Source organism: Eleginops maclovinus, chromosome 2, assembly GCF_036324505.1.
Source record: "Eleginops maclovinus isolate JMC-PN-2008 ecotype Puerto Natales chromosome 2, JC_Emac_rtc_rv5, whole genome shotgun sequence".
Classification (NCBI taxonomy): domain Eukaryota; kingdom Metazoa; phylum Chordata; class Actinopteri; order Perciformes; family Eleginopidae; genus Eleginops; species Eleginops maclovinus.
Genome location: NC_086350.1, coordinates 17,415,071 through 17,440,649, shown reverse-complemented (window position 1 = coordinate 17,440,649; position 25,579 = coordinate 17,415,071). Strand labels below are relative to the sequence as shown.

Sequence of the window (25,579 nt, the reverse complement as noted above, 5' to 3'; positions counted from 1 at the left end):
GCTTGTCAGACCATAGTTGACTGCAATGGCAAGATACTACTTTTTTTCCACCATGTCATCAATATGACCATCAGTTTAGCAGTGGGTGTTCGAAAGCAGTGCAATAGCAGATTTGGTCAGGCCAAGAAAAAATAGTGTGTGCTTTAACCATTAAAAAAAAGGACACACAAGGCAGGTAAAAGATAAAAATCACCTCACTTCATGAAAATAAATAATTGAACATTGCAGCAGTACCACAAGGTGGGTAAGCTGTATTCAAATTAGCGATTCAATTGAGACATTTGGCATGTTCGCTTTTGTTCGTCCAAACACATTTCCAAAACTAAAATACTGCAAAGAACTTTGTTTAATGCCAGTTCCACAATTTTGGTAACATATCAGTGATAGAGTAGACCTTTTTCCTATTTTTTTTTAGCTCTACTCATCAATGTTTCCTAGATATCTCTAGCTTGTGACTCAGGTTTAAATTAATTAATTAATTATTTAATGAATTAATAATTCGCAGAAATCTCGTGACACAAGCAATAATAGTTGTCACATTGTTGTGTTAATGTGAACATTGTTTATTTATTTATTCTATTTTCAAGATCATGCAATCACATTTTCCTGAAAGTGGCCAAGAATGATAATTTCACCGACTCATATGTGGTGCACAACAGATGACTTGGTCGCACCATATGTATGAATGTTAATAGTTCAAGAACAAAACTTGTTCCCGACATATGAGTTGAGGAGTGGTGTACCTATTAAGGCATCTGTGTTATCTTGTTTCAGCAGGGTTTTTCACAGCATGTCCATCTCTCTCTCCTAAACCTTGCTCTCTTTGCCCTCCCCTCCCACAGCCCCACAGCATAGTGACATGGTAGCAAGAGAGAGAGAGAGAGAAAGAGAGAGAGAGAGAGAGAGAGAGAGAGAGAGAGATGACTTAGATTCAGAAACATTAACTTTTCCCTAGAGAAACACACACACTCACACATGCAGTGTTGGTTCTGGCCTTCTCCTCGTATCGGACCGCCGTGCTCCATTCTGTTTGGCTTCAGAGCCCAAGACTGTTGACATACTGTCATGTGTACACATACGGTGTATTCTCTTTCTGTCCGTTTCTCTCTCATCATTTGAAACATGATGGGCAGCCACAACCCACAGACAGGAGACTCATCATTATTCAGCTAACTCCATTGTAAGGTTTTCTGCTTAGAATTTAAAAAATGTGCTCTTTGAAGTAGTCAAGGCTCATTCCCTGGTAACAAACTGACATAAAGTTCAAAGACTAATTTATTATCCAAGACAGTTCAATGTCTTTTTGGTCCGTAGTGTCGCAGCCTGTGGGGCTTTGGAATATACAGTTCAACATTAGTTATACAAAGTTCAACACAGTCAGTGGAGGCAAGACTCTGCTAGATTCTGGGACAATTAATTCAACCCGTTTACTCGTCTCCACAGACCCCTGACTCCCAAGGCCAGGAGGGGGAGGGGACAGACATAGAGGGATGACGTGTGTCATGGAGATGTGTTCTCGCACATACATATGAATAAGTGTGTCTGTATGACATATGTACACACACTTGAAATGCGAGAGTAAGTCCTATATGTGTGTATCAGTGTGTGTCTGCATGCGTGTCACACACACATAAACGCACACACCTGTCCAGGAGAGTCAAATTCTTCCCTAATGGCACCACGGGGACCCAAGACATTAGCATATTAAAAGATGACATTTCACAGTGTGAGTCTTGCAGTAGAGTGCAACGCGATGACTCTGACAGTCTGTCAGGCACACAGGCAGGTCTCAGAACAGACACGTGATGCTTTGTAATGCCACACTATGGGAATATGTGAAAGTGGCTGGGATTCAGAAAACACCTGTCCAGGCACTGTGGGGTACCAATGTAATGTCTGGTGTACTACGTTCTAGCGAGAACTTTACAAGGGACCTCACAAAAAGTGTTGACTAATCGGTCAAGCCTCATAATGTATTACAAGTGCAAAACAAATCGATACAAAGGCTTTGAGATATCATTAAGACCTCAGAGCAAATCAACACACACACACACACACACACACACACACACACACACACACACACACACACACACACACACACACACACACACACACACACACACACACACACACACACACACACACACACACACACACACACACACACACACACACACACACACACACACACACACACACACACACACACACACACACACACACACACACACACACACACGCTGACCCTACAACAATACTGCAAGTGAACAGTATATCAACTGGACTTCAAAACTACTGAACTATACCTGATTTGACTTGATACACGGGGTGACAAACAGCACTAGCAAACACACAAATTCCAAACAACTATTCCTCATCATAGCCACACACACAAGATATAAAAATACAGACAAAAACACCTACACTACACTAGGGCTGTCCTCACAATTGTTTGGTGGTTAAAACAAATTGACGACTTATTGATCAGTTTAAGAACACGTTTGTAAAACTGAGTTAAAGAAAAACATTTTGCCTACCAGAGATGTGCTTAAAAGTAAGTAGATCAGCTAAAAAGAGAACAATAAAAAATCACTAATCAACTTCAGATGTTTTGGTCAGGAGTGTGGGTCTTAGCCGAATAATTCACTAAGATGAGGCAGCCCTACATATCAACGATTTGTGTATAAGATCCAATACTCAGTTTGAAAGACGGACATGCATAATGATGGTGATTGATAAGAGTTTTGGGCATCCACTCTCCAAGTCACAAGAAAAGTGTCTTTTCAGAGGAACTCCTACAATCCTGCAACACGCACGCACAAACACACCAGAAGTTGAGAGAACAGTGACAATGGCTGAGTTCAGTAATTGGCTCTGAACTGCTGCTTCAGCAAAAGTCTTGGTGCTGTTGGAAAGCTGTCAGCCTTTGGCATTCTTACAATCATTTTCCACTGCAGGACAGCACAATGTGAAACACCTGGCTTGAGGACATTATGCCACTGCCTTCCTCTCTGCTGTCATATGTTATGTCAACTAACTCTGCTAAAACTAATAATACTCCTTCAGCACTGAGCCAACTGAAATGACCTGTCTTTCCTTCATGAAAGCATTAGACTGCATGTGGTACCAATACGTGATAGAAAGAGAGCGACCTAGGGAGTAAGACAGCGATGAGTGAGGAAAAGTCGGGGAGACACTGACGCAGCAAGAAGCTGATTAATACTGACTGTTTATCAAACAGCAATATTTGAGCACTCAGCACAGAGAGTGTTTCATCTGTGTAAGTGTAATGATGCTGCTGAAGAAGTGATGCAAAACGGAGGGATTTTCCATTTGCAGATAACCTTTACTGTGAGTAAACCCATCCGCAGCCACTCTTCCAGCTCATAAGCAAGCAATTACAGTAGGCGCTCCTCTCTGCATGTGTCCTGTGAAAGACAATTTTCAGGTTGTATTATTTGTTGTCCTCCATGTTGCCGCTCTTTTTGCCTCCTTTAAAATTCGAACTTTGAACAATTCCATCAACTCAAGGGCCAATTTTTGCAGCATGGCAATTTTGCGCGGGCACTGAATAGAGCTGCCCAGCAGGAGCCCTGGGACGTAATAAGAAAAAAAATCCCTACGGTATCGTTCGAAACGAGTGTGGGAAACAGCAACATTATGAATTGGAGTGTTTCACCCAGACAATTTTGAACCCCTTCGGAGTGAAGGTAAAGTAATTATAGTTTCAGAAAGCTGCGTTATTGTTATGTTACCCAAAGGTTTCTTGGGGGCTTTGCCTCCTGGCAGGGGAGCTAAACAGCTGACTACTTCAGTTCAGTATTTGAAAAGGATGGAAATCAGCTGCTTCAAAGGACCCACTGTCACCATCTCAGCCTGTGATTTATCTCTTCATGAGGCTTTTGATATAAATCACTCATATTTGAACATATTTGCAAGATCGCCAAATGATTTATATGTAAATTCCAAACCCATTCAAGCCGTCTCTGTATTTTTATTTTGCATGTTGTTTGTTTCTGTTCATTTGTTCTAGTTTAACACGCAGTGCGCCAGGATGTCAGACTTAATTTAATTTGTAAGAGATGTTGATCTTTGAGGGACATTCAGTTCAGTACAACTTTTGTGTAGCTTTTGTCAGCCATGTCGCTTACTATTAATATTTAGGAGAGAGAGAGGAATGATCTTTAACAAATACCCAAAGACTTAAAACAGGGACATGTGGCTGAAAACTAGACAAATAATAAATGTTCTCAGGCATAAAGAACAAGGTAAACTAATTAAAACACACAAATAGTTTCACATATACAGTATATACATGGAAACATTTCAGTATAAACTTCATAAGAGGACATGAAAGGGTTAACAGGGTTAAAACCGACTACTTCAAAAACCTTATTTGTTAATCTGAAAAATCTGAAAGCTGTGCACCTACCTTCATTAGTACGGACTCACTGAGTTTCTCACGGTTGACAATCTTTATGGCGACTTTCTGGCATGTTACACAGTGGATTCCCAGCTTGACCAACCCTGTGAACAGACAGGAAACACACATTTTAGTAGGTGAAACACTTGCAGGAATGACAGTAGGATGATGTGTGATCAGATGAAACCACCATAGCAATGGATGCATTATTAGGCACTGGAGTGAATTTGCAGTGCATTACGCAATGACATTTAATTAAAGTGAAGTGTGAACATGTTTCTTTTAGCTTATTACTTATACAGAGTAACGTGCAACGGCAATTTACATAATGCTGATAATGACTTCTGAAGTGTGGACAGTTCCTTAAAGAAACTGCCCTCTGGAGTCATAAAGGCAGTAATTGTGTGGGCCATTTGTGTTATTGATTCCTTGTACTACATTGCTTTGATGCAGATGTGTTGAGTTAACTCAAACAGACAATAAAAGCTAGTGTTAACACACGAAGGTCAGTCTTTGAATGGGACTCCTTATTGGCAAGGACACTAAGCTTTAGGAGTGTAAATCAGGAATACACAATTTAACAATCCTTCAAAATGTGTTTTCCTTTGTTTTACAAAAATAACATCAATGCATGGAAAGAGATTTGATAGTTTGACAAGCAGTACCACTCAGCTCTGTTGGGATTCACACACTCAATTTCTACACTGACATTACTGATGAAATCAAAACCCACACTTTATATCCTGTAATTCACCACAGGATCCTGTAATTCACCACAGAACCACATAAGCAAAACCCTGCTTAAGTGTCCCCAGGTATCCCTAGTTAAACGATCAGACACAAACAATGTAGAAAAAAAGCAGGGATACCCCAATGAGTGTACAGTTACACTGGAACAAAATGGTGTGTATTTGATACAGGGGAGCCATGACAACAGCACCAATCCATTTTCTACCAGGGACCACAGAGCTGCGCACACATTCGAAAGATGTTTGCATCAGATAGTTTACTTACACGCTAAGACAAACACACACCCATACACAAACAAATAGCGTGTTTCTATTATTGACTTCCCCAATGGCCCCACGGTGCTAGCAGGATTTGAAGGCATTGGAAGATGATTTCTAACTCGGAAAACTACAGCATTTGAGCTCTCCAATGGCTGGCACACAGAATTTATAAAACATGGACGTGATTGGAGGCTTTGATTTCTTGCCATTCCCGTGCTGGCAGAGATGTAGATGGTGGGATTAAGTTTACAAGTGTAACAACGATGTCCCTAAGACAGAAATGGTTCAGTTACTATAAGAAGCATGTTGCTGCCGAGAATTAACGTCCCTCATCAAACAGACATGACTTAGACTTTAGCTCGCTCTCCCACTGTCTCACACAGTTTGATCTCTATATGATCCAGCAGAAGAGGAGAGTCAATGGACAAGGTTAGGGGAAGATAAGTACGCATAAACAAGTTTTCCTGACACAACAGAAACAACATAGATTAATGAGACAAAGGAGCAAAGAGAGATAGAGAAGGAGACAAAGAGAAGATGTAAACATTAAAGAGAAGGTGAAAGATGAAGGGAGAAAGTTAAAAAGATTGAGAATCAGGGATAGAAAATTATTCAAATGACAGGCCACAGATAATTAAGCAATAATGGAGAGCATTGAGTGGGTGTGAGGCTCTGGCTTGGGAGATGAGGGGCCGCGGGGACCGAGAGTGGAGACACATGGAGGTGAGGAGGCGTGAGAGGGAGAGAGAATGACGGAGAGCAGACCAAGATATAGGAAGGAATCAAATTCTAAAAAGAAGAATATAAAATATGGAGAAGGATTTAGAAAACGGGATAAAGCAGTTGAGAAGGAAGGGGAAATACAGACAAACCCATTAGCCCTGTGATGGTAATCATATGTTAATGACTGCTATATAGAAGCTCATAAGTCATGATAAACACATTAAAGAGAAAATATCTGCCTACAAACACATGAAAAGTTAACTGGATTATTTGCCTCTCTATCCATCTTGCTACAATGCCTGTGTTGTTGCAAACTGAGGATGCATTAGCAAGAGGAAAATGTGCATGGGAAGACAGCACATTAGGATTTTACAACCACTTTAAGGATCGAAATGAACTCTCACAAGAAAGTTTAGTACATAACACAAAGACATACGCCTCTTTTATACCACACACATAAAAGTCATGACTTAAAATAACAATAGAACTAATGGTCATAAAACAAACACATTTAAAAAACATTCTTTTAAAAGTCATCATTTTGAGTCACTGCTAGTGAAAGAATAGTCGGCATATGTTGTGTCAAGGAAACGAGGACTCCCGAATAAACTTAACATGATTCTTTACCTATTTCAGACCCAACAGCACAGCAGCATGCAAAATCCTTCTAACAGGAGCTTTTTGGATTCCGATCTGTTTATATTATGGGTGTTGTTTGCCAAGACTTGTAAATAATTAGAAAGCAATTAGAGAGCCATATCAAACAAAAACATTAAGCAACAACCAAGTTAAACCCAGAATACCAAATAAACAAATAAAACAAAGTCAATGTGATGTGCTCTGGGCTCTTTTGGTTTGGCTGACAAAAAAACACTTTGTTTGAAGACAGGCCGCTACATTAAGAGACTTACAGCTTAGATCCTGGGTCTGCAGTGGCAGTTCCCTAGAAACTCTATCGCTGCACCACTTTTACAGTATATACCGTATTTACACAGAAGCATGTTTCAGCTTTGACACCATAAGCTCATTTTAATCATTTTTAAAACACTGTCTAGCTCATAAAATGACCTAACTAATATCCTAATGGATAATACTCAATGATTCCTCCCTGCTAACGTTCAACCCCACCCCTCCTCTAACCCACAGGTCGGTGGTTAGATCAATCTAGTCAAGTTCCCCACAGGAGAAAAATGCAATTAAATAAACAAAACATTCTCACCATAATTTCATTATGGCTTGTATCATGTATGTTGTAATATCTAATCCACCTCTGCCTCTCCATGACCCAAATTATCAACCCTGCCTCCCATTTTCTCTAATATTCTATAATGAGGTGACGGCCTGATACTCCCTGTGCCCCTTTCACCTGTCTGTGACTACGCACCAGAGGAAACTCTCTCAGCTCTGATTGAACATGCTGAGCTGAATCTGGAGTGGCAAGGCTTGGGGGGAGGGATGTCCAGGAGATGCCCTGGAAGACACAGGGGTTTCGTCTGGATCTGGCTGGGAAGAGCAGGTAGGCTGTCTTTGAACATAGCTTCAAAAGCCAGGCTTTGACTGAGAGCACAAAGGATCTGAGCCTCGCAGGGGAATACAGAGAAGATTAAGGCTGCAGTTGCCAGTGTCCGTGCATGATTCTCTGTATGAGCAAATGGATTACATTTGCAATTGATGTTATGTAGTTGCATGGGGATAAAAGAAAAAATAACTTTTTCAAACTAATGTTTATCGACATGCATGCAAAATGTATTTGGATGGTTTCTCGTGTAAGTTTAAAGCTGGTGTATTGCACTGTGTAGTGAGTTCCACATGTATGTAATCTATTAACTGGACCATGGAGACATTTGCAGCTCGGTATTGTCACATACTGTACACTTATATACTTTTCATTAACACACATATGGACAAAAGCAGTTGACCTCAGTTTGCAACGCCTCTGAATCAGCGAGTGTATCGATCTCGCCTCTACTTGGTCCCCCTCCCAGATCAATAGCACCAAAAGCTCTCGCCTTCAGAACAATGTCAGAATAATGACACCAGCCTGGGACTTGTGGGCCACCATCGACTGACCCGAGGCCTCCATCCCAGCTCTGGACTTTACTTTCCATGCCACTGATTAATGATGTTATGTTGAGGGAACACTGGAGGAAGACACTGAAGAGAACTTTGGTCCATGGCGCAGTGAACGTCAAGAGCTGCGAAACGTTTGGCTGCACCGTGCTGGAAGCTGCTGCACTGCTTCAAAGTCATGGTTTCAATCATTTCCCTTGCTGGCTTTGACAAATCAGGGTTGAATAGTGAAGTTTTTGAATAAAAGCTCAGCTGATTGCGTCAACAGAGATGGCTATTTAGGAAAAGCAGGCTTGAGAACTGAGGATCAGAATAAGAAAAAAAAGAGACAGTGACAAAAGGAAGAGAAAAGGAAAGAAAAACATGCTGGGAACCTGACTGTGCAGAAACTCATCACTAATGAAAACAGTTAATTAACAACAATATCTGCACAGAGTTATAAAAACGTAATCAACTCTTTTTTAGAAGAACATTCTGGCTGTTGCACTCTTGCTCTGCATCATTGAGCCATGTGCCAGCACTGATTTATTAATGAGTTTTTTGTCTCACTTCACTGTCTCTTTATAAGTGATTGTGTTTCATATCATAGCTGAACTTGCTGACATCTGTACTGAAAAAATATCTAATGAATGTCAGGATATCTCCATTACAGGGGCTGATGTGCTTGAACTTTTTGAACTTAGAACTTATCAAGAAGTATAAATTAGGTACCTTTTGGCAATGGAATTAAAACAATACATACAACTTTACACATACAGGTTGCATTCTTATTTATATACATTAATGGAATAAAGCCAAATTTTTTCCCCAAATCATACATAAGGTAAACAACAAAAGAGTGGATTTTAGTCATTATTATATATAATAAGATGTTGTCAATTACATATGTTATAGCCAAGTTGAAATAAATAGTTGTTTTTTGAATGAGCTTTAATAGACTATAAAGTAAGAGCTTTTTAAAATATTTTGGGAGCTTCCAGAGGGCCCGCGTTGCTTGCATGTTGATGTTTGCCTTCCTCTGCCTTCCCTTAAAGCTGTTTATCCTTGCAGAGCAGCCAAAAAAAAAACCTCACTCCCAGTGTAAGAAAATGTGTCTCCTTCAGTATAAACCTAGTGAAAGCTCTTCTTGGTCATGTTTCTGAAGCATGCCGATCAGAGATGGATTTATCATCTGGCATTGCTGGGACATCCAGGTAGGAGCAGGAAGGACCCTGACTGTAAGTAGTATTTCCACTTCAATTAATCTGAGACAAATGAGAGCCAGGGAGAGGAGCAGCCTGCTTGAGCCTAGGCTGTTTATAATATCCTTCTAAGTTCTAATCACACACGCATCTACAGGGCCACACACACGCAAAGTTTTCAGCTTCATCCTCCTCACAGCACTGGCATTCATGCGGTTAAAGATCATTACTGGATAGCTTAGTTTCCATCTGGAAGCGACTACTAAGAGAGGAGAGAGGAGGATGAAAAGAGATGTCTCCACTTGCGCACCTCTCTCACTTTTAAACTTGATCTTTCAGAAGCCCTAAGCCAATGCTGGCAGATGGTAGTAGCTTATGCTGGCTTAGCTTCCTCTCCCCGAGGCACTGGCTCTGAGAAGCTCGTTGCCCTTAGGCACAGATCTGTGAGCTGCTTTCTGCTACTGCTCTCTAAACCTGAATGCTCTACGTGGAGGCTACAGCTCTGCACTGGGATCAGTGTTTGCAAGGAAACACAATGTGTTACTAGGGGCTTATTCCTCCAGCTTCTTCTGGCCATATGGAAAGCCCCTGTAGCAGGGCGTGGGAATCCCCTCCACTGAGGAAAAGGCCAGGAGTTGAAAACCTATCACCAACCACCACTGGTTGTGTATCTCTAGGTGTTCTTTACCACAAGTACAAAAGCACACACAGACTGATTGAATAACAGGAATATTTATTCATCAAAAACTGAATTATGCTCTCTTTTCTTTTGTTACCTCTGCAAACATTCTCAATGTACTTTCTGCAATAATAATCGTGTTTGCAGGTTGAGGCTAGAATAGAATACTTTATATTCTTTATTACAATGTGTTCACTCAGCTATTACATGAGATTGCCTTTATCTAAGAGAAGAGAAATGTAGAGAATCCCTACTTCAAATTTTGTTTACATTGAAAACGACCCACGTCTTATATTAAGTTACTTTTCTGAATCATTTTGCTCTCATTTTCATTCTTTCATCAATCCAGAAAAGAGAGAGAAAGAGAGGGAATATACAATCAGAAAGCTGTTGAGTCATACTGTGCAGGAGGGAGACAGCGTGTCAAAGATCAAACAATGCTCACAGTACTCAATGAATGCACTCACTGATGCTGACTGTCTCTCTCACCGCTTCTTTCCTCACTCTTCATTCACTAAATCTCTCTATCTCCTCCATTCCTTCACCTCCTCTTTTGCTATTTTTGCATTTTCAGTCAGCCGTGACGTTAGTCTACCCAGCCTCAATCCCTGTGCAACCCTCTAAACCCTACCAGCCAAAGCAACAGCAATAACATCAGTAACAACACAGGCCCAGGCCAACAGAACAGCTTCAAAAGCACGCAGAGTAGTTCAGTGCTGAACTAGTTGAGTGCTGGAGCGAGGAGGGAGGCACACTGACGCATGCATACAGAAAACTGTTTATTTAGCCTGCATAAAATAAGACATCCGCTCAACAGCTCCTTTATAAGTTAACTCCCTGCACAAAACAGAGATCTCTTGGTAAATACAATAATAATGGCACTGGCATGTGGAAGTTGTTTTATCTTTCAAGGGCACCTTTGAGATGGTTGTTATTATTTAAAAATCTATCTATCTATTAGATTACCTTTTTAAAAGCACTTGAACCTGTAGCTGAAAGGTGTTTCACTTCATTAAAACTAATACAGTCGAGTGGTCTCACAATGATTTTGAGTTGCTTAGACTGTTGATTGATGGAGAATGCACTCCATTATAACTCCTAAATGATATAGATTTAAATCATTAGCTATGGTTCAGATATGATCAATTTTTCTCCATCAAAGTCTTTTAGATAGAATCGGAGGATGAAACCCTCTTTATTTGTCACATACATGCACATAGCAGAGCACACACAGTGAAATTGGTCCTCTGCATTTAACCCATCCTAGTACTAGGAGCAGTGGGCAGCTATTGTGCAGCGCGACCCTACGATTCCCAGTCCAAGCCCCTACTGACTGAGCCACTGCTCAGCATTGATGTGTGACCCGGTGCTCAGATATGAATATTCTGAGATACAATTAATACCATTCAACCTCTGACTTTTACTACAATTCAAGGCAAAATGTGTCTAGTCACAATTTGTCATTCATTTATTTACACTGTAGCGTTAAAAGTGTTTGATTTTGAGACATCTTATTGTGATAAATCGAGCATATTAAACACACAATGCACAAACATAAACTAAACATCTTGGTATTTTCCACAGCAGCTAGCATTTCCTCCCCAAGTTTGTTTATATGAACTGTATTTCGTTCTGAATGTTTGTTTTTGGCTGTTTGTGTTAAAAGAATAGGGGGCACTTCGGTGAGAGAGCAGAAATTCCATGTACACGACTCCATTTACATATTATAGCCCAAACAAATACAGACATAATGAAATGTTGTCTTAGGCAATGAAGTTCTGGGTGGCTTCAAGGCAGTTAATCTATTTTACACATTCTGAAACAAGTGCAAGCGCGATTTAGACAATTGCCAAAAGGCAGTAACTACTGAATGATCCACTTAGTTATCTGACTAGCTTTCTGATTGGTGGATCTTATAATACTCCCACCCTCTTGCAACATCAGCCTCATCAGCATGTAAATATATGTACGAATGAGTCCTTCGAAGCTCATCACCTGCATGGTGGTAAAATCCAGAAAGACAAACAAGTCTCATTGCCAGAGGGAACTAATGCGTGATTGCACAACACAAAATAGCTCAGAAAGTTGAGGCTGTCATATGTTTGACTGTGCAAAAAGTGTCTGGATGTTGTTGTTGACTTGCTGGAAACATATGGCACACATACCAATATTCTCATGTTTGCCAGAGATCCAAACTCTAAAATTCAGCTGCTGCAGATTTTGTGGATTAAACATGCAAATAACAAGAAGTCAGGGGGATGCTTTAGGCAGAGTTTGCCTTTTGCAAAGAGACAGCGTCCCCCATTAAGTTGATCTCCTTTCTTCTGAATCTTACTGCCGAGATGTCATTGCAGATTCAAAAAATACCACTCTGAATTCTGTCCTGATGTGACTGGAGTTTAGGTCAATGAGCTGAGCGAGAGTGACACTGTCAGAGGAATGTTCAGCACGAATCCCAACAGGAACATCAGAGCATACATGAATGAAACCACGGCAGACGAATAACGGAGGGACGTAGAAAACAAATAAAGGAAAAGAAAATTGAGTCAATGAGGCCAATGACAGGGAGATGGAGAAATACTGATAAGGAGAGATAAATAGAGTGAATCTGGGAGAGACATAGTCAAAACACAGAGAGAAAGTGGGGCCTAGGTGGGCGGGGCAAGGAGACTCAGATCTATTTTTAATGCCTCTGACTGGGGATCAGCAAAAGGAATGTATAATTACAGCCTTATGAATAATGCAAGCAGGATTTTTTTAATTAGCCACACCAGGCTCGATGCAGCAACCACAGCAGACGGGACAAACACATGCACACCCACACCCACACACACACACATACACGATAAGTTGTCGACATAGGATTATGTTGCCGCTGCGCATGTGTGTCACTTCTCAAACATATGTGTGTGCATGCTAAACATGTACTCGCACACTCCTCCAGGGAGAAAGGAGTCAAATAAAAAGGCGACATGATGAGCAAAGGATTGGTGCCTTGGTGATGACTCTCTGATAGGCTTCACAGTGAGAGGAGCCCCTAGACACCACTCAAAGAGCGGCAAACTATCTGCCTGTCATGTGTTAGATAACCCCCAATATAAAAGTATGAATTATTAAACATCTGACTGGATAATATTACAAAACCCTGCTGCAGCCATTGAAAGAGACGGTGGCACTGGCAGTGCAATCTTTCGAACCAGCACGAAAGAAACAAGACATTTCTGGCTTACAAACCATGTCGAGACTCCAATTGTGTGGGCGGGAAAATATAAATCTAAGAAGCAATTAATCAGACCTTTTTCATCTATAATTCAGCTTGAGTTATTTCATTAATTAGCAGTGTTTGGTTTGTCCGTGCAATATTTTCATTATCAAACATGGATGAAGCCGGAACAGACTTCAGTGAGATGACTTCTCATCAACGTTGCCTGATAAGATTGAAATGGATGGTCAAAGCTCAACCAGGAAAAACTCAACTTTGCTCTGTCCGCACATCAAGAGAAGGCAGGAAGCTGAATCCAAGTTGGAGCGACACATCAAGAAGCCGGCAGGATGTTATTCGGTTGTTATCTGGCAACTCGACTTCTCCCATCTTCAGAGCCTTAATTTGTAAGCTAATTTGTGGCTGGCAAAGACAGGCTTGAGTACGGGAGAGGATATTGGATGTAATTCGATGTCTCACTCCATCTTCGTTTGTTGATTTGAGTTTAATTGGCAATGAGGGTGCTGCGTTGCCGCTTTGGGGCAGGCAGGGGAGATGACGGCTTGAGCACATGTACCAAAAAATGAGTTTAACTTGGATGGCAAGAAGCACCCACTCAAAGGTACAGACTTCAGATCACACGGCTGAAGTTAAACACATCAAACTAAAATGGACAATAATGGACAAACTGAAGTATCCTTCCTTTATTTATGAAAAAAAAAACTAAAATATACTACCTTATGACATTTAGCCCATAAGTAAAAAGGAAATAACAGCAGGAAGATTGTCCAAGGTCAGCACAAACCCCAGTATTAACGCCAATATGAACAAGGTTGTTCCTTTATACCAACGGGGTTTGGATCTAAGACAGAACAATCTATAGGGGGAGATTTTGTGTGTGTTTGAGGTAGGGGGCCACCTCCTGGTGTGTGACATTGATGAACACACACAGTTTTACAGATCAAAAGTCAACAGGTGTTCGAGTGTTTTTTCATTCCTGGCTCGTCCCCCTCCTTCCTGTGTCTTTGTAATGCCATTATTCCCTACTAGCGAAGAACAACCGCTGCGCAGGAGAAGGTCAAATCGTCAAATCTTCCCCATTAGTGTATGACCACATCAGAAACATCTCAATGCCTGGAAACAGCAAAGACAAGACATCTACAGCATTTCAGATCTCGACCACTACTATCTTCATAAAATATCCGAGCAAAAAATCAATGCATACAGCAGGAAGCTTCTGTCCAAATGTTGACTGTAATTATAGTCCTAGGGAAAAAAACTGTCACTGACTTGATTCAAGTTGTTAGATTTATTAATTAATCTTTAGCATTTTCTATGAACTCAATTGAAAAACTCCAATTAAGGCACTTCAAACTTGTCCATTTTTCAGAGGTTGGGAATGCTGGGGAAGTTGGCAAGCAGATGAATTGAAGTTAGAAGATGTAGGCATAAAATAAGCTTTTTCTACACATTACATTATTCCTTACCCTCCTTCACAGATACCACCATTTCAAGTGCTGCAATGAGTGGACATGACTCATTTGACTTGGAACGCATTCCTGTTTTCACTATTTTTACATCCATGCATAATCCATGTCACACATTCTGCAGAGCACGACAACACAGTCATAAAGACTCATTTGCACATCATCCTAACAAGGTACATGATCATTTTGTTTGCCTTGAGACGTTTTTTTTTCAAATTGCTCTTTTGAATGCAATTCCATTGTTTCTGCTTCTTCCAGTTAAATAAGAACCTCCATCTGAGGCGACACAATGTCTCCACTAGAAATCCTTGCTTGTTCATAGCTTGACAATTTATAGGGCCATGGGACATCCCAGGGGGTGGGTCTGCAGATGGAGGCGGAGAAAGGCTGTGGTGTAGCAGGGAGCACAACATGCAGAGCTGAGGGAGGTGTCATGGCGGGAGGTTGGGTTGGTAATTACCCAGCAGCCATTGGTGGAGCTGTTGACATCTCTCTTGAGGAGTGGGATAATTTGAGCGAGTCTTCTGGCTAAATCAATGCGTCAGCTGCAGCTAGCTCATTACCCAAGCCACCGCTGCATCTCAATGAGGCAACATGGGAATTTCTATTAGCCACAAGAAGCTAGATCTCTCTCCGTCTTTCTCCCTTTCTTCCTTTTCCCCTCCTGTAGCTTTAGTCCCTCTATCATTTTCATTTTGTCCCTTATTCCCTCTCCTCAGTCAATCAGTCACTCTTCCTTCCCACTCAGTCTCTCCTTGTTTTTTTTCTGTTGATGTCGCTCTTTTTTTTCTGCAACCCCCCCATCCCCATTTCTCCTGAGGAACATATGGAGGGATGGCTCTGCTGTTGCATCATGTGTTCCTACCATAACAACAGTGGTTTGTGTGTGTGCGCCCATTTGTAAGTGAGAGATGCTGTCTGTGTTAACTTGTGTGTCTATGTACTGTATGTGTGTTTCCGTATGTGTGTGCATGAGCACTGCACACATGTGTCCCAGTGAGTAACATCCCACTTCTGAAAGTGGTTCTGGAGAAAAGCCAATACCCAGATTGGCTGCTTTCTCAGAGTCGGGGCTCACGTGACAGGGCTTGGCCCGCCGACACAGACATCATACCAAGGGCACTTCACCAAGACTCAATTTAACCTGGCCTTTTTACAGAACAAAGAATGACACGAGAGCAATGTCTTACAAAGAACAGGGAAAACTCAGACCGAATGGTAAAAAGCGGGGAAAAAAGAAGCTAAAATGAAAACAGGGGAAGAGGAAATCACACCTGAGAAGTATGTTGACCAAAGAAAGAACAGCAAAATTGAATAGAAGAGTAAATTGAAAAGGCACACAAAGGATAGAAAAAGAGAAGTCACAGGGCCAAGTCTTTGTGTTCCACCACCATAAACTGAGAAAGCAGAGATATCTGCTCAACACAAATTTGAGGGCTTTTCCTCTGATGTCAGCACATACAGGACTGCATATGCAAGCCATGAGCCGCTGAGAGTACATACGGTACTAGGCAGTGGCGGCTGGTGAACATTTTTTTTGGGGGGGCGCAGTTGGGCGGCACGGTTTAAATAGCACTTTTTTAGAGGTTTAGCTTAAGACAGTTGGTTAGGTGGCTGCGGCCACATTCGTGCTTCTTACATTTTTGTGTGAAGTGCTTTAGATCCTTCATCCCGGTTGTAGTCCAAAGTGTTTCAGTCCCAGGACTTTGAAATAACAGACAAGGGAAACAAAAAAAGGCATTGCTCACTGTACAACCAGCTAACCAATTCCGCTTAGCATACAAGTTTGAGGAGAAAGTCCGAGTGTAGGTTCTCCCGCGATCAGTGGTCGTCTGTTGAATGTTTAAATCCGGACGCTCGGGTCCCAAGTCTTTCAATTTCTTCTTTTCGACATCTGATAGTCGATGAAACGGTGTTTTAAGTAGAGCTTGCACGGAGTTCTCAGCCATCGATGTCGCCATATTCACTCAATCTAAGTTTCAGCTAGCTACGGTGCTGCTCTTTACGCTTGTGGTTAGGGAATGATAACGATGCTGATTCGCTGAAATAGTCCAATCGCGTATCTAAGAATGTCACATTGAACTAAGAAACAATGCCATTGGCTGTGGGCGCAAAGATTTGCGCCCACAGCACAGATCACAGATCTAAGTTTCATCCTCCAATGAAAAGCTATCCTTGCTAAAATGACTGAGAAAAGTATAAGCTCTCCTATAGACTCCCATGTTATCGGCGCCCACGGACGGTAGCCGACCTGCCTATTCTCAGAAAAGGCGAATGGCAATATATTATGTCCGGACACATTTTAGCGGTTCTTGACAGTGGTCTCCCATACACATTTAACCCATAAACACGGTACATTTCTTATTTCAATTATGTTGTATATATAACGTTTTTTAACTCAAAAAGTCAGGGTGGGCGGCGCCCAAGCGCCCACTATTGACGCACCGCCACTGGTACTAGGACTCAATAATAAAAATACGCTTTTTAAATGTTCTTTATGCCATTTACATGTTTTTTGTTAATTGATAGAATAAAACTATTAATCCCTTAAGTAGACATATATTTCCATCACTGATTATTCTCAACAAATATTAATTAGCAAAAATAAGCTACACTTACTGAAAACTGATCAATTATAATTTACAAAGCAAAGATGGATAAGAAAAGCTGATTTCAGTTTAAATTTGAGGATATTTAGCTTTTGTCTTTTATAAAGGTACTATAATAAAATACATTTAGGTTTTGGACTGCTCATCCAAAATAAATATTTTGAAGACACCACCGTTTCTAACAATCATGGGGAAACTCATATTTAAATCTATCAATAATAGAATAAAATGTCTTAACTGCAGCTATAATCCCGAGTGACATTGCCACGCAGTGTGGCACACTTAGGATTACATCCAGTGTTAAGCACTCTATGATATTACATAAAGGCTCATGTTATGTAAACCAGAGCGGGGCAGCGAGCTGACCCCTAACATTAACCCAACAATCACGCTGATATTGGTATTACATAGCGGAGAACAGATTTTATTCAGGAAGCTCCAAGAGAGGACCACTTCTACAAAAAAAACCTCTGCGTTGTCATTTGTGGCTTGGTGTTTCTAAAATGTCAGCATCATTTTGTTACACCTCAGTTCAGCCCTACAGCAGCAGTGAACTTTTAGAGACCTCTGGCGTTCTCTTGTTCATCTCGAAGGCCATCAGCGGGCAAAAACTACTGCAGTCATTAAAATGATAATGATACAGTCAGAGAGACTAAAGACATATTGATCAGGAGCCTTTTCCCAACACGTAGGGATGAGTTGGACTGCGTGTGCGTTTGGCTGTTGTGTGTGCAGCATAATGCAATTGGTGTTTGTCTGTATTGTCAATAATACAAGGAATGTTTACTGCTGGACATAAGGATGCTCAGACACACTCAATTTGTACGATTAAGTGATCAAATCACACACAGGCAGACAGCAACAACGCCCAGTGTCAATGCAGGCAGTGCTGAAACATTAGTCATGTTTCCAGGGCTGATGATGACTTTTATATATCATGTTAATGCTCATGGAGCTGTCACAGGAGCCTTGCGGACACTGGAAGTAACCCTGACATGCTTATTACATGTTGTACATCACTGGACCGGGACGTCTGTCCTGGCATAATGGCTATGAATGAGTCTGTCACAATGGCATGATGCATGTTGCACTTCTATGATGGATGTGTGCAAGGCTGGTTAGGACTCGCTACATCACTTGACAATCAAAGAGAGAAACACGGATTTGACTGAAGACCTCTCAGACCCCTTTTTACTTATCCTTCATAAAGCAAGGGCTGTCCTTCGTTGGGTTCCCGCTCATGATGATGGAAAAACTCAAGTTCAAGTAAAACCAATTTCTGCATTCCTTTACTCGTCCTTCACTGGCCCATCTCATTTTGAAGAGGTGCACTCTCCATGCACGTCTGAGAGGTGACTGCCAATCAAAATGTCAGCAGGGCTGATGGACAATGCTCTCAGACACTGATGACAGATGGAGAGGCTCGAGAGGGGCGGGTTGGGTTCATGTCAAGGGCCCTGTATACTGTTGCTATGGTGTTGCTATGGAGACAAAGCGGAGGGACAAGTGGTTTTTGTGATGGACACTGATGGGTGGTCCATACCAGAGGGTAAAGTAAAAGGAGAGAAATGTGTGCACTTGTGGTTAGTTAAGTTTGCCCTCTAAAATGAGCATACATGCAAAGGTCACACATCAGTTATATCCTCTGTTGGTGTGTGTGTGTGTGTGTGTGTGTGTGTGTGTGTGTGTGTGTGTGTGTGTGTGTGTGTGTGTGTGTGTGTGTGTGTGTGTGTGTGTAGCTATGGCCTCTGCACCACTGCAATAATGACAAACAGACACAGTTGTCAGAGCTTAACTTTCAACCACTGTACGTGGAGAAGTTATGTCGAAGACACGCACGAAAATTAGACACACTGCCTGAAGCTGATGACGCAAATAGCCTAATAACTCTGCCTTGGTGCAGCGCTTAAGAGCTGAGGAAGAGGGAGAGTGATGAAGAACAGAGAGAGGAGAAGAACGAGGGTGGAGGCAACGTTTACAACGAAACAAAAAGCAGCCAAAAGCATATTTGTTTTTGCGTTTGTTAGTTCTTTTTTTCCGACAATGTCAATCTGACCTTTTTAATAAAAAAAAAAACAGATACAAGTTACAATTGTTGCGACCTCAGTCTGAACTGTAATTTCTTAATTCTTGAGACTTTTACGTCATTCTAAATCGACATCTGTGACAATACAGCAGCAGAGTCATGCTGACAGATGTGGTTTAAAGCAGATACACACACAAACACACACACACCTTTGACCAGTAATAGCACAACTAAAGTCTAAGGAGATGTAGCCGAGTGTGTGGGTGGACTGAAATCTGTCCTACAAGCATAAACGTATGCATATATGCTGGCCAAGGCCATCATTGAAAGTAAGATTACCACTAAGCCGCATGAAAATAATGTGTGACTCTATAAAGGAATGACTCTCCTACTTTAAGAGAGATAGAGCACTTGGAATAAAAAGTGTGTATGGCGTGAGATGAGGGCAGATGGTGTTTTTATTACCAGTACCAGCTCCAGCCAGATGGGGGCTCCCTTTCATCTGCACCTTGCCTAAACGCCATTCCACTTTTTCCTCACCGGTTACCATTCACACTCTCCTCCCGACTGTCCTCACATCTCTGCCAGAAAGATCCTTTATATTTGCCTCGTAACTTTGTTTGTAGTTGATGCCTTTTCAACTACCCTCCCTTTTCATGATTCAGTTTTTTTCTTTCTCTCTGCCCTTCTTTCATATTGCTTTCAATCTCACCCCCATTCTGTCTTTCTCTCTTTATGATGGTCTCTTTTTGCAGGCACTGCAATCCTGTCCAGCCATTGTGATTTCACTGCAGAGGCACACAGATAAGAGGAATACCCAACAAAACAAGACAATTGGAGAGAAAATGGATAAGAGGTGCAGAAACAAGCAGAAAGAGAGGGATAGACAAAAAAAGACACAAAAGTGGATATGTGTTTTCTGGACTTAAAGGACACACTCATGAACCCAGAACACACATGAGCTTCAGAAACCAACTGATCCGTAGAGTCACAGGGATGTTGAGAAGACAGTGCCTCTGTTGCTATGAGAGGAGTGCGGCAGGAGGAGGGGAAGAGTGAAAAAAGGGTTGATGGAGAGACGGTTGGACGCACGGAGCAGAAACATGGAGGTGAGAAGGAATGTAGAACACAAATGGTGCCCCCGTCGATTAGACCACAGTGGTGTAGTGGAAACACAACCCTCTGTAATGTCAGTGATTTCACATACCATCACATCACTGCAGAGCTACAGCTACAGCCTCAGCAAATGGAGGGGAACAATGGGTGAGAAGAACAGCGGAGTGAAGAAGAAGGAAGGAAAAATGAAACAGCAGGAAGACAGGAATGAGAAAAATGTGTGGAAAAAGAAGCGAAAAGAGCAGTTATAGTTACTGTTTAAAGTTAGCCATATATTTATGAACCAGGAGTATCCAGGAAGTAAATGCAATGATCTAAGCTCCATTGTTGCTGTAAGCCAGCCTTGAAATTTTTGTTATTGGGATAATTGTATCATTTCTATCTCGATAATGGAAACACAAATTGTGTTGCATAGTGGTTGTTTGACATGTCAGCTACGGTTTACTTGTATTTATTCAAAAGTATAATCACAACACTGCTTGGTAGGGTTTCAACAAAAGTAAGTCTTTTTGAAAAATACAAATAAAGTTAGGTCTCAAGGTTTGATGTTTGGCAGCATGAGCGGTAAACTATGTACAGATGACTGTATCTTACCTGGTAGGGTACAATTTGGATTTTTAGGTGAGGTGTTGTGGTTCCATCCATCCAGCGGGAGAAACAAGGGAGAAACAGAGAGAAAGAAAATACAGTTAGTGACAGATCTATAAGATTAACAGATCAAAATTGGCACATAAAGGCACACATTTCTTTATCATCAAATGTATGACTAAGCAGATCCCATCAAATCCTAAATGACAACGAAGTGATTAAGAATGCATACATGTAAGTCTGAGAAATCACTGGACTTTGCTCTCAGCAGTTAATAAACCTCATCCCCTCTCAGTGTTGTCTTCTTCCTCTCTCTCCGATCCTTGCTCTGACAGTCCCTCATCCCCTACAAAGCTCTCTTCTTCTAAACACACACACACACACACACACACACACACACACACACACACACACACACACACACACACACACACACACACACACACACACACACACACACACACACACACACACACACACACACACACACACACACACACACACACACACACACACACACACACACACACACACACACACACACACACACACACACCAACTGAATTCCAAAAAAACCCCGGCTGTTTACCAAGCCAGAGAATCCCAAACGGAATCACATTTTGCCTTTCAAAGGCTGTTTGAAGTTACCGCACAGATGTTGCTGTCTTCCCCTTTTTCTTTTTTTTTCATAGCATGTAAGAGAATTTCCACTTGCTCTTTCTCTCAACCTCGCTCTGCACAGTGTGACACTGCTTCACTCTCCCTTAACCTTCCCCCCATCCCTCCATCTCTGTCCCCATGATCACAGGGAGAAAGTTTTATCCGACAGAGAAGCATCTTTTGAAAAGTTGTTGGGGTAGTCTCATCAGAGGGGAGAGGAAAGGGAATTAGATGTTGAACCTGAAAGGCAGATGTTCAGCTAGCATACTAACCTCTGTGTGAGTGCAAAAACACACACCACCAGCATACATAAAAAAGAAAATCCTGTATTATTGCATCAGGTGAGGAATAAATGCATCTTGCCAGATAAGTATGATTTTGCACACAACACCTGTTTTACAATTATTCCCTTCACTTCGATTTCTATTCAGATTCTACAATTTATGTTTAAAAAAAACATTCATTTTGGTTTAATGCATCCTGAAAAGTGTTCTAGTTTCTATAATCTTGGATATTCTTTTTGTAGTTTTTGCCATGATTTCCATTGTTTATGACAATTGTGTATACCTTTCTCTGTAAGGTATTTTTACAGTTAACCGTCATATACTCCTCCAAATATGTTTGGCTAACTTTTAAATCTCCTTTTACAAACGTGTTACAGTAATGTATCATCAATGAAGGAAAAACGACGATAAAGCATTTAAAAACCATTCAAAATCAACCAAAAGCAAAAGATGTATTAAGATGTGTAGGGAAAAACCTTTGAAGATATGAGAAACTTGACAATCCTGTACTATATGTGATGAGGGACTAATTGTAACTGATATTTAAAGCAGTCTTGTGTAATACCTTAAAAAAATTACAGAATGATATTGAAGTGATCCTATATTTGACTTTAATTTGGAAAAATGCGGAGACTTAGTTTAAAAAAGCTGCTGCAAGATTACTAACTACAATAATTGTAATGGAGCTGCTGTTTTTGTAACAATCTGGCATTATCTTTGACGGTGGAGGCAACCGATGTCCATCGTAATCAACAGTTTCAATAATAAAACATTTCCCCTCCCCTATAAAACCTATTTCACATGTGTAGGCTCTAAAAGTCAGACTGCGGGGCAGCGAGAGCGATTTGTCATTAGGTTTACGACCCAAACAACTATCGGCCTCTTGAGCTGTCACGCTCCGGACTGTAGTACAACGCCGGTCCACTCATAGGTTAACAGTGCAAACTGTTAAATTCAATTGTTTTTTTATGACCTTTCCTATCTGTCCCCAAAGGCAGGCTTGAGAGGGGCTGTGAGAGGTATCTGAAGAAACAGACGGGAGACTAGTGATGTGAGCATGTAGAGAAGGAAGTTGACACAAAGTAATGTGGAAGGAAGTTGATTAGCAAGAAGACGAGTGGTAGAAGAAGAGGAGAAAATAAAAAAGCTTCCCAGCAGAGAGAAGAGAGAATCATTCACCCTCCCACCGACCAGAACGATGTGTGTTATGATTCTGACAGAGCAAAATGAGGCCAGCTTTGATTATGCCTCTCTCCTCTATTCAAATGGAGCTCTGCATCACACACATATAATATTCTGTGGAGCAATGCAGGAACATGGGCCGCTGTTCAGCACGGAGAAGAACAAAGGCTCTGGTTGAAAGCTTGCTACAGGAGCTAATTGCAATATTAGTGGTCCTGGCCAGGGGAAGAAGAGGAGAACAACACCACTACTAATTAAAAGAAGAGAGGCCTTCTTTGATTGAACAGCGGGAGAGAGAAAGAAGACAAAAGAGATAGAATAGAAGAGAGGAAAACAAAGGAGGACAACACAGGATGGGAGAAATGGACTGAAAAGACACACAGAGGGACACAGTGGAGCAGAGGGTGGAATAATAACTGAATGAGTTTGCATACATGCAGAGTGTGTGAGTTTGTGTTAGAGTATTATCTAAATGAGCCTTGTATCTTCAGAGATTCATTCATGCCTGGCTTCGGACGTCACAATCTAATCCATCAGGGTGAAACAAGCAGTTCCTAACCACCGCCAATCACTGGCTTTGGATCTGATGAAACAGTATATACATTGAGATCAGATGTGGTAACATTATGCGACGTAAGCCAGAAGCAGCTAGTGGTTTGTTGCTTTTATGAAAAGACAAGACTACCGTTTTAATGCGGCAAGGGTATGATTCATATTTATTTTTAATTCAACCCTGAATAATTATTCTTTACATTAGGTCATAACAAAGTTTATACTGATAATCATTTTGTCTTAATCACTATACAAAGTACATTACATTTCTCCAGGAGCGGTGGAGTAAGTGGTCAATGGGTACATTTTCATCACAAGCCAAGTAACTAGAGCAGAAAGACTATATTCAGTGTCTGTCTCGTTGATCCTCCTGTAATTAAAATCCTGTCCAGAGGCTGTCTCCGTATTCTAAAGTGGATCACTTGAGTCGTTTTCTCCATAAGGGCTACTCGTACTACTTTTTCCTTATCAGCTCAGTGTGAAAATGATATTAAAAACTTATGGGGACCAACATGCAACAGGAACAAATAAAGCCATGGGGAGAGCAAGACCCCTTGACTGCTGATCAAATGGGCCATTGTAAGGTCAGCTATAGGTAGGTATTGGTTATCTCTTTTAAGGATCATTGTTCAGTCTATATATGTTTATGTTTTTGGCAATGTTACTGCATCATTTATATGACAAATGCACTACTAGCAGTTCCATTTGCCATATTGTGCAGACAACTATCACTGGATGAAATTGATTATTCTGAAAACCTAAGAGGTGATGATTCACAGGTAAGTTATGAAGCTATGAAGTTGTGGCTTTTTCTTTTTTTGTATTCTACACATTCCAGTGTGAATATGCCATAGACATGTGCATAATTTGAACATCTGGAGTTGTTAGTGAGTTGTGCCATAACAAGACTACAGAACAGCTTCGGGGCCCCCTGAATTTTGACCGCTACAGGAGGGAAGAACATGAAAACCATCTTTTTTTACCATCTAATTTCATCTGTTCTGCATTATTTCTGTCACATTATGGCACTCTGATGACACTGGCAGCTGTAGTAATCATTTCTAATTGTTTCAGGGCTTCTTCCAAGATTGTTAAATAAGTTCTTTTTTTGTCTTATTAAATACAAAATACCACCTGCATCTCTGCTGCGTAAAACTGTTTCATTTACTTGCAAGCATTAATTATACTAGAGCTCAAGTCTATTGAACATACTTATTCATCAATGAGTTGTAACAGTTGTGTGGTTAGGGGTGTGGTGTACGATAGTGAAAGTCTCATATCAGCTTTGGTTACCAGTCTTTAAATTAACAACAGCATGGCACACACCATTACATAAATGAATGAAACCACAAGAGTAGAACCAGCTCTAATTGTCTGTTTCCTCCCTTTTCTCTTTCTTACCTTTTTCTCTCTCCTGTGAACTAGTGTCCACCCTAACCCTCCCTCACGGAAACAGAAACTGTTTCGTGCTTGGATTCTGAAAACAATGCTGCCTCTTCCTTTCATTTCCTCTCCTCTCCCTTGATCTTTCCTGTGTCTTTTTCCTATTTCTCTTCCTTTCTCCTCCAATCTTCTTCAATCAAGTCCCTCTGCTCAGACCATCTGATCGTCCTCCTGCCTCTGAGCCATAGTGCGTGCTGTGGTGGGTTGTCATGAAGGGAGGTCAGCGCCTGGCACTCGTCCAGGACATACAATCAGACATGCTGTTCGCAGTGACCTGACCAGAACCTCTTGCATGCACACAACACAGAGGACCTAATGTTGTAGGAGGACAGGTGCACAGA

At 41.2% G+C, this 25,579-nt stretch overlaps 1 protein-coding gene across 9 annotated transcripts in view; it reads right to left on the bottom strand.

Annotated features, from left to right (window-relative positions):
* Positions 1-25,579, bottom strand: part of brsk2a (BR serine/threonine kinase 2a) — a 150,836-nt gene that overhangs the window by 57,083 nt on the left and 68,174 nt on the right. For all 9 annotated transcript variants that reach the window (XM_063876375.1, XM_063876409.1, XM_063876355.1 and 6 more), the window contains exon 2: positions 4,436-4,530. In XM_063876375.1, coding sequence (XP_063732445.1) covers positions 4,436-4,530 — 95 coding nt within the window. The remainder of the gene's footprint in view (positions 1-4,435; positions 4,531-25,579) is intronic.